Below are 10,785 nucleotides of genomic sequence, written 5' to 3'. Positions count from 1 at the left end.
TGCACCGCGGCGTGCTGGTGCGGCGTGGGCCCAGAGCGCAAAGAAATGACAGATTCAAACAAGACTGGATCTGTCCAGAAGACATGATCTGACCAGGAGACTTGATCTGACCAGAAGACTTGATCTGACCAGAAGACGTGATCCGACCAGAAGACGTGATCCACTGACCAGAAGACTTGATCTGACCAGAAGACTTGATCCGACCAGAAGACTTGATCTGGCCAAAAGACGTGATCTGACCAGAAGACTTGATCCGACCAGAAGACGTGATCCGACCAAAAGACGTGATCTGACCAGAAGACAGACTTGATCTGACCAGAAGACTTGATCCGACCAGAAGACTTGATCTGACCAGAAGACGTGATCCGACCAGAAGACTTGATCTGTGATGATATGTTGTTTTTTACTGGGTGATTAATCACAGAGTAACTCTGGGTAAATTGAAATTGATCATGAGAAATCATGAATAATAAACATAAATCAATCAGTCCTGAATATGACGTCAAACCATTTTCTGTTCATTATTAGAACAGTTTTCATTAGTGCCTCGTGCAAATGACTTATGCACACGCACAGTTTCTCTCGTTCTCACCGACTTGGTTTCATGAATCCAGCAGTCATGTACTTTCGCACGTCCCCTCTCTCTCTCTCCCTGTGATTCTGTCCGTCTCTCTCACCCTCTCTGTCACAAACACACGCCCTTTCATAGGATTCATTCTCAAAAAGCCGGCCTTGTCTCACCATCAGCCGGGGCACATGCCACACAGAGCAGAGAAACGTCACGCTTCATTCACAAATGAGAACTGTTTTTTTTTTGTTTTTTTTATTTCTCTGAAGAACCTCTTGAAAGAACATTATTGCTCTCTTTAATTCCCCTCCCAGCCTTGACATCTTGAACCACATGAAACTGGCAAAGGCATAAAGGAAGCGGAACGTGCTCCCGGAGCACATACTTCTGCCAACACGTGTACTACCACAACCACAGGGTTTTATATACTGCATATATTGACCAACTTTTTTTCTTTTTTTTTGTTCACCTTCCCAGGAAGAACATGCACATTCTTATCTGAAGTATGCACCCGTTCACCACGACTGGCCCAGGATGCCACAGCTACACAATATTTATATATATATATATATATGTGTGTGTGTGTGTGTGTGTGTGTGTGGGGCGATACGGGGGGAGAAAAGGTACAGAAGATTTAGCTCATTTCATTCGCTAAATAATCCATTACACTCTGGACTCTGTGAAGTCGTCATATTCTGCTGCTCTCAATAATTAACTTCAACCACGGCCAAATCATTGTTTTCACTTTACGACTTCTGAAGCAGTGGATATAGACGGTTAAAATTTCACCAAAACAACAAGGTCGGGATTCAGAGAGGCTCCCACTCTCTCTCTCTCTCTCTCTCTCTGTCTCTCTTCCTCCACATGGAAAATTGTATATTCAGCTTCTGAAAAGTAACGCTCTAGTTGCACTGCAGAAAGAGAGAATGTTTTGGGCCGTTGTACTGAAAAACACAGACATACAGGCAGACGGGCTGGGCCCACCGGTGGCTCTTAAAGCGACAGTGTTTATCCGTGCGCCTGAACTCCGTGACTCAGGATTCAGAGTCTGAAAGAACCATTTGCAACAGACGACGCAGCCGATGCTCGGCAAACATACTTTTTTTTTTCACTCACTCTCACGCGCACACACACACACACAGAGCACAAATGTTAAACACCTACAGTATCAACAGCTAACTGTCTGATGACGGACATAAATATTTGAACATTTTAAAAAGGAATGTCATGGAATTTCCCCTCGTAATATCTACACAATGTCATGGTTTAATAAAGATATGGGTTTTTTTTTTCACATTTACATGAACCAGGTTTCATACATTTTAGTTATAAATATTACTTCATAATTTACATGAACCAGGTTTCATACATTTTAATTATAAATATTACTTCATAACTATATATATATTACTAAATGTAAATAAATAAGTAGATTCCAATTAAGACTATATTTCATTTTGACATCAGGAAGGTCACAGGGGTCAAATTAAACGCCATGATATGAGTCATTCTCCAATGCTTTCATCTCGTCTTTTTTCATTTCTCATGAGTGTGTGTGTGTGTGTGTGTGTGTGTATGAACATTTATATGATGCGTGTCGTCTGCCTGACTATTTGCATGTTAGTGCGTCTGGGTGTAGCCGAGCCACCGCGATGATGCTTGTATAACCAAAGTACACACACGCAGGCGGACACGTACACTCATACACAAACACACACATACACACACAAAGTCATACATCTGACCAGCTTTTGTATTAATACTGAAGAGGTGATATGTGTGCGACCTTTATGTGTAGAAGATTAGAAGATGAGTTTAGGTTCTTTTCTGTTCCGTTCTCAACTGCGATGTCTGTGATGTCAGTGATCGAGCACCAAAACTGAGAACCACCAACTTGTTCACGTACAGGAAGTGTTATCTGTGCTTTAACCAAATGTTCTTGTATTTAAAAAAATGTCTTTTTAAAGGGACATTTAAGGATTTTTTAAATTACATTAAAACTCTTTTTCAAATTCCAACTATATAACCTGCATGCTGGTGCTGAGAAAAAAAAAGTTTCATTATCAATTACATGTTTTTGATGAACTAATGTTACAAAACTCTAATGAGCGTTAAGCCTGAGATTAAGGAGGCACGTCTAAGTGCATGCAAATGGATTTAGTTATTATTTTAATGGTTAAAAGCATTGTTTGCTAACTAACTGCAGACATCACTCTCTGTTTTTAAAGCCCTGTCTTCATCTGTATTAGACTCACATTTTACCCTTATTGTTTATAAACTTGTATAAAAGCAACCAAAGAGTTAACCACAGACGTAAAAACACCATCAATCTTTAGGACACACATGGATCCAAGGTTCCCAGACACCTTTTCAGCACACAAACTGCTCTCAATCCAGGATAAACTCTGGGGGAAAAAAAAAACACCTCTCTGTGCCTTCTCCCACCTTTATCTAAAACAAACACGCTCATGAAAACATCATTCACGGGCATTTGATCGCCTGAATAACAGACATAAAGGTGCATTAGGAGACGTTCATACATCATTTTTCCACTGGGTAATATTTTTAAGCCCAGCGGTGAAAGTGTGGGATTTGGTTTTAAAAGCATGCAAACACGACTGGTCTAGAAATACACGGTTGGCATTAAAATAAATACATGTTCTCCTCAACGACTGAAGCAACTTAATGAAAAGACCAGGAATGTCCGTCTGACTTTTTCTGGAGGCCAAATTTAAGACGTTCAAAAATCAAACAAGACATCCGTCAACACCATCTCAAATTATATCATCCCTAATGTAATGCAACATGAAAGTGTTAAAAACACCTGGCAACAAATAAAATCTTTCAATATATTTCTTTTCACTCACTGGAGTCATCGGGCGTTCCAAAATAGACATCGTTTTAGTATAGAGATGACCTGATAGTAGGAGTGTGACTATCTGATACCAAACAATCGACAGCATACAAAAAATAAAAAAAGGGAAGATGGGAGGGTGGCAAACTCCTCCCAAGGTCGTGAAAGGATCAGGTCTCCTGGTGTTGTCACCATTGTAGCAGAAATGATTACTGTCCACACAGTGACTCACAGTCCAGCAGGTGCTCATTACTACATGCTTTCACCATGTTCTCTAACACGGTGTTTCCCAAGCCACGTCACATATATATCACCAACAAAAACAAAACAAAAAAACCCACGTCACACCAGCAGACAAAAATCTCACAAAAAGTATATGTAATGAAATATAATAATCTTCTGGTTTAAATGACCTCATCACTGACTAAAATCTCAGCCTGTTTAGTTGAAGACAACGCTGATATACTGGCAGGAATTGAAGAAAGAAACACAATCACAAAGATCTTCTTCAACAGCTCTGATTATATATTTACTGCCACCTAGCAGAATAGGATTTCATTGCTTTGCCTCTCATGCACTGACGAAAAAAAGAAAACATATTTGCAGTAAATAAATAATATGTTATGGGTTAGGGCCTCATTCACTTCTCATCCTTTAATGATTGCCCTACCAGCATTACCATGGCACTGTTGATGGTGGCATCACATTTGTATTTGAGTGTGTGTGTGTGTGTGTGTGTGTGAGTGTGTGTGTTAGAGGCAGACATACATGGTGGAGTTCATAATAGTGTATCCTGAGGGACACTCTGGAATGCAGGCTCCATTATGGATGACATATTCTACACAGTTCATCTCCAGGTGATCGTTCAGCCTCTTACTCTGTACACACTTGTTGTGAAGGTCCTACATTTGACAAGAACAAAAACAACAACACATGGTGAACAATAATGTTACATCTGACTGGTAGAGACACTCTGAGAGTTCCTTAAAAATCTAAAAAAAATAAGAACTTGTCTCTTTTATTCTCTCTAGTCGTCTCCCCGTTTTTCACTGACTAATGCGTCAAATTATTTCATCGTCGTCATTTCACACCACATAACTTCCTGTCCTGAGTCTTTATCAATAATTACCAGTCGACAAAATGAACACTGTTCCTTACCTGACAGAAGGAGAAGCTGACACAGCGCCATCCCTTGAAGACGTAGTATCCAGGCGGACATTTGTCTACGCAGGTGTCCCCGTGCTGGAGGTTCCTGCAGGCCAGGCAGCTACTTGCGTTTCCAGGCTCAATGCAGCTGCCCAGGCACTCGTCGTGGCAGCAGTGACCCTGGAGGCTACAGGCACCGTGTTTGCAGTTGTCCAAGCACACTGAGGAGAGACAAAAAAAAAAGGATTGAGTTAAAAGGTGGTTACACGATGAAAGTTAGGAAAGATTAACTTTTAAACAAGTAGACAAGGTCCCTTCAGCCCCTTGTCCTTTGACTGGTGACATTTAAAAACAGAAATCAGTATTTGAAGAAACATATTTATTATTTCATGTGTGGTCACAGTTGCAGCACGATGAAACCAGCTGCTAAAGCTGAGTCGTCTTTCTACTGTACTCCCTGAACATCACACAGCTTAATGCTAACCAGCTGCGCCGCTGTGACACAGGCACAACAATTGATCACAGAGCCAGGCATTTTAATAGACGACGATCGAGTTGAGTGTGTTTTATTTTACAACCAAGTCCAACTTTACATCATTTGTTTCAATCTGGCGTCTACGGCTTCTCTTTTAAAATATTTGTGTTTCTCTTAACTAGGAACCACCACAAAAATCACTAAGATGAGGGGGAAAAAAACAAACAAAGCCATTAAACTTTGAGAAAACACTGCTGAAAACGGTTTCTCTCCTTGGTAAATAGCTGCAAGGTGTTCACAGTAGGATGCTCTACATGTGCTCTATCTGCCAAGGATTCCACTAGGACTCCTCCCATGTTAGAAAAAAAAAAGGGTGGCACCGTGCTGCCAGGGTAAAAAGCAGTGAGATAGCAGAGGATGTAACGTTGAGGTCCATATAAATAACTACAAGCAGAGGAGGCAAATACTACAGGGAGGGACCGTCTGGGGCAATCCCTCAAAGTGAGTTTTTCTAGCTATAGCCTGTAAACTCAACACTGCACTCACTTCTAACCTACAGAGGAAAAAACGCATAGCCCCTCCCCTCCCCTCCTGACTGCTGTGTGCATACATGCTCTGACCACGGCATTGCATAGCAGAGCAGAGAACACTGAGAAGAAAAAAAAAAAAGAAGAAAAAATAAACCCTCCCCAATCCAGATCCAACCGACGGATCCATGTCAGAATTCCGCTGCAGTCCCAGATCCACCCTCAGATTCAGCCAATGTGTTTGCTGGCTGGGGGAGGCAGCCATTCAATGGCCTCTTCCATGTTGGGAGGAAAGACTACCAGAGTTAACCCTGGCCTTGCCGGGGCAGACGGAGAGCAGACGCAGGTGAGGAGCCGGCAGTGCCAGGAAATGAGAATCTACTACTGCTAGTACTACTGCTGCTGCTGCTGCTGCTGCTGCTTTGGGTGAATTACAACAGACTTAAGGTGGAAGCAGATGCAGAGATAGAGGAAAGGGATCAAGTAAATCAGCTTTTCATTGAATTATCCAAGACCTCAGGAAAAAAACAAAACAAAAAAACAAATATATATATATATAGAGTGTGTGTGTTTTTTCCTGAGATTCATATACTCCCTAATGTTTTCCCTCTGGTCTCTGCACAACAGTCTTGGCGTACAGTGCAGCAGGGAGTACTACTGCAGCAGCAACATTATTCCCCATTCTGCTCACGCTAGCACTGGGCTAAACAAACAGGCTGCTGTGCCAAACATGTGCCAGTCAGCTCACTCACTCACTCACTCATTCATCCATCCCTCCTCCACCGACCGTACTGTCCTCTGCCTCAGCCTCAGCCTCACCCTGCCCCACGCCAATATCTATCTCCATATCTGCCTGCCTGCCTTTCTAGGGCACTCGGCCCCTCCCACTTTCATTCATACAACGCCTTGTTTTGTTTTCATGCTGGCTGGGTGGGGGGATGGAGGGAAGAAGGGAACGATGAGGGAATGATTTTTTTTTTTACTCATACTTTAACAACAACAGACGAGCAGCACAAGGAGGAGGAGGAAGAGGAGGAGGAGGAGGCAGTAGCATCGTGAAGAGCTTAGCTCCCCTGCACGTGTGCACACACACACACACACTGGTGCATAATTCCAGTCAGGGTCTTAAATGTAAAGCCTGATCAAAGGTGTGCTGTGTTTACCTTTCATTTGGCCATGGCAGTAAAAAAAAAAAAAAAAAAAAAAGCCCTGACTGCTGAGTCCCCAGGGAAGAACATGGGAGAAGTGGTGGAACCAATAGCGTGAAGCCACACATGTTAACACTTCCTGCTCTTAACACATAAAAACCTCCCCTTTAATTGGCGGTGTTGTCTGCAGTCGGAGTGCACGTAACAATAACAAACACGTTTGTGCCCCAGAGCAGTTACTCAGGAGAGCATATGCGTACACACCCATCTTCCACACACACACACGCACACACACTCACGGCTCCTGGATTCATGTTTACTATATTTGGCCACGGTGGGAGTCCTAAGCTTCAAAAGCTTTGCTATAAATGCAATGACTGATGTGACGCAAGACACCCCCCCCCCAAGAGAGGGTACAGGGAAGAGACGGGAGGGGAGGGGAAATAGTTTCAAGGAATAATAAGTGAAACAGAGTGACGATGATGACCCGCTTACGACCAGGGACTCGTGTCTGTCCAGAGTGAGTGGTCACCAAGATAAGTACAGGTCCAAACAGGCCACATGTGACCACATTCCTAAGGATGCATAAGAAGCAACAAGACAGAAAAGACCTCCCCCCCCCAACCCCCTGCCAGACCTCGACAGGGTCAGCCAAGGTCAAAACTATGACCCATCTTGTCAGGTGGTTCTTTTTTTTCCCCTGTTAATCTTTCCTTCCCATCTTTCTCTCTGGTGAGACTTCTTACTATCAAACATATTGACGTTCAAAGTGTAACACACACACAGGTTTCACATAATATTCAGTAACTCTGAGAGAGAGAGAGAGAAATAGGTCTTTTAGATGAGGTTAAGTTGAACTTTATTAATCCCACACTGGGGAAATGTTTGAAAAAGCCTGGATTTAATTTGTTCTTAAAAATAATTGTTTTTCCTTAAGTGTGAGTGGAATATTTTTGGTTAAATAAACACACGTTGCTCCCTGTCTCGGAAGCTGGTTCAAGTTAGATACGTTTTGTTTGTTTTTTTCTAATTAATAAAAAACATGAATGAACTTAGAAATAAATGAAATAAAAGGTGTAAAACTGCTGCAAACACCATGTTTTCTGTCCCTTGTTTTGTCTCTGTCCATTGATTTTCTCGTCTGCATCTTCCTGTGTACCGGCCAGTTTGGCTGACCGTCTTGTTACCATGGAGATGAGTCCAGACCTAGAGTGTCTGCAGTAATTAGCTGCGTGTCCCCAAAGGGCAGTTTCTTAAATTCCCCTTCAACCATTATTTGTGTCTTGTTTAGCTGTCAAAAAACCTCTTTTGTCCCTCGGTCCATTTAAGACCTAAACTCCTCTCTTCTCTCGCTGACAAAATCTCCTCCATTGTCTCCCACCCTGGACCGCTGACCCTTCAGTCGCACCGCTGTCGTCCAAACCCAGGCGACACACCTAGTCAAGGAAGCAGCAGCAACACAATCTTAGCCACTGATGTACATTAAATCTGATCATTTTCCATTTTCCTTGTGGTAGAGAATGGAGAGTAGAAGGGAGGGTAGAAGGGAGAGTAGAAGGGAGAGTAGAGGGGAGAGTAGAAGGGAGAGTAGGGGAAGTTAAAAACAGACAGAGAGAAAAGAGACCAAACGACCAAAAACAAGATACATAAATTGAATTTTAGAAACAAATATATCAATGTAAACCATATAGTCTTATTCTATATCTTGTATTAACAATATGGATAACCTGCATATAACACATATACATACAGTACATATATAATAGATAACCAGCTCTATCTACCAGATCAAAATGTTTCGCCATGGTACAACGACTGGACTGATCTGTCGATGCAGTACAGTATCTCCTCCCAATCCTCGTTTCTCACCATCCCTCTGTTCAACACTCTTCCTCACCTATCCATCCTCTCATTTTACACTTCCTCACTCCTTCCTTTGACTTTGGTCAGGGTCCAAACAGCAGCACCACTACTGTAAACTCACTGCGATGACAACGGACAGTACCTGCTCACAAAGTCGAGGACGAGACAGACGGGGAGAGACGACGTAACTGACCTGCCGCTGAGAACCACTGATCTCAGATCAAGTGTTAGCTTCTGTCCTGAACAACATAACATCTGAACTGCTGTGAGATTAAGTGGACGTCCTGTATGTATTCTCAAACCCAGTCATAATAGCTCGTCTGAGGATATGCGACCAAACTGCTGAGCGTGCATCTCGGCGATCAGTCCCGAGGACGCATTACCAACGCCTCCTCAGCTTTCATCCTTTCCGATCGCGGCAGGTTCACGGTGGAAGAATTATTTTAAACTACTCAGTGCTCGGGGGATTGTTTACTTCAAGCCAATACTCGAATATTAGCATATTTGGAGTAAAGCCATGTTGTAACAGAGATTACGTTTTATTCACAATTACGATTACACCAGGTGTGATTGTTTTTCATTTTTTTTGTCCCACTTGTTAACAGATCACCTTAGGTCGGGGTGTCAAACTCATTTTGGAAGTGGGCCAAACCATAATTACCTAGTAATAACAGTAAGTCCATGTTTTCGCCCGTTAGTTTTCTTTGTTTTCCTGCAGATCAATACATTAGTATATTAGAAAATGGTCATATTTAATAAAAATATAATGTTCATATTTAATGAAATATAATTTGTCCAAACATCACCAACATGATGTGTTTGCATTTTTTTTTTCACTTTCGAAATTTATCAAGTGGGTCAAATTAGACAAAATAGTGGGCCGGTTTTCAGCACTAATGGTCAGTTATCACTAGTCATATTTGCCAGAGAATAAAGACAATGGAATGAAAACTTTTCTTCAACATTCTGGTGTCATTACTGTCATTTATAAAAGAATCACGAAGGTTAAAAAAGGCTACTCTTTTGCTTTTTCCATATTTAATTTTATATTCACTTATACATATGTCATATATATTATAAACATATTTTAAATATATATAATTATGTATGGTCATAAATGAAACTTAGCAAGGTTAAAAGATAATTCATAATGTTTTGATTCTTTTCACCAATACCTCATAAAAGGAATCTGCAGAATGAACACAAAGAAGTAACAATATTTATACGATATGATAACTTCTTCACACCGCTTAAATTCCAAAACCCATCAGTTATTCAGAAATCAATGTTAAATGACAAAGACTGTATAGATCCTGAAAGGCAACGACACGGATTAATCTGGATTAACTCGACATCAGTGCCAACCCCAGGTTCTCACTTCTGTTGCTGTCTGCAAAGATGCCAAGTGTGAGACTGTGACTAAAAAAGGAGGAGCTGCTTTTGTTCACTGTACGCACCTGGGGGGGTCGGGGGGGTCGTCGGGGGGGTGTGTGTGAGCAGTGCTGATGCACAAGGTTTCTCTTCCATTTAATCAAGGATTCCACTTCAGAATAACTGTACAATCATTTACAACCTGTGTCCCTGCAAGGTGCCAGAAAAATCAAAAGTGTTCTTTTCTTGAGTTTTAATAAAAAAAAAGTTAATCCTTTCATGGAATAACTTTGCAGCAGGTGTAAACACGCTACTATATAACAGGTATAACACTGCACCTGACCCTCTGTAGCTGTGTGTGATTAATCTAACAGCGACAGTGATCATCAGCTCATTATTTTGACAATTTACAGAGAAAGGTAGAGACGAACCAAGGATTATCTCAGGCACACGGTGTCTCTTTAAGAGACGGAGGACGGAACGAGACGAGGAAATTAACATTACATTTAGACAACGAAAAAAAAGGTACTCTAGAAAGTTACAGATTTGCTTTATCAAAGCACTTACTCCAAAAAATATTAAGGAAATATATAAACATAATAGTCATTTTTTTTTGTCCAGCCTGACCTAAGTAACTAAGTAAATTCACAGATTGAGGCTGGTTAACTGGTTAACTGGTTAACTGGTTAACTGGTTAACGCGGGGAGTGTCCACACCTTTTTGAATTGCGAGCTACTATTAAAATAACCGGGCTAAATCTACCTAAACTAAAATATTACAAATATATTTACTCATATGAACTGAACAGACTTTATATATATTTATTTATATTT

General features: G+C 41.4%; 1 protein-coding gene across 1 annotated transcript in view; it reads right to left on the bottom strand.

Annotated features, from left to right (window-relative positions):
* Positions 1 to 10,785, bottom strand: part of LOC103393515 (insulin receptor-like) — a 49,152-nt gene that overhangs the window by 10,457 nt on the left and 27,910 nt on the right. The window contains exons 3-4 of the mRNA XM_008330515.3: positions 4,581 to 4,789; positions 4,191 to 4,324 (exon numbers count right to left, since the gene is read on the bottom strand). Coding sequence (XP_008328737.1) covers positions 4,191 to 4,324; positions 4,581 to 4,789 — 343 coding nt within the window. The remainder of the gene's footprint in view (positions 1 to 4,190; positions 4,325 to 4,580; positions 4,790 to 10,785) is intronic.

This window comes from Cynoglossus semilaevis, chromosome 2, assembly GCF_000523025.1.
Source record: "Cynoglossus semilaevis isolate Cse_v1.0 chromosome 2, Cse_v1.0, whole genome shotgun sequence".
Classification (NCBI taxonomy): domain Eukaryota; kingdom Metazoa; phylum Chordata; class Actinopteri; order Pleuronectiformes; family Cynoglossidae; genus Cynoglossus; species Cynoglossus semilaevis.
Note: the sequence above shows the minus strand (reverse complement) of the source record. Positions and strands in the feature narration are given on the sequence as shown.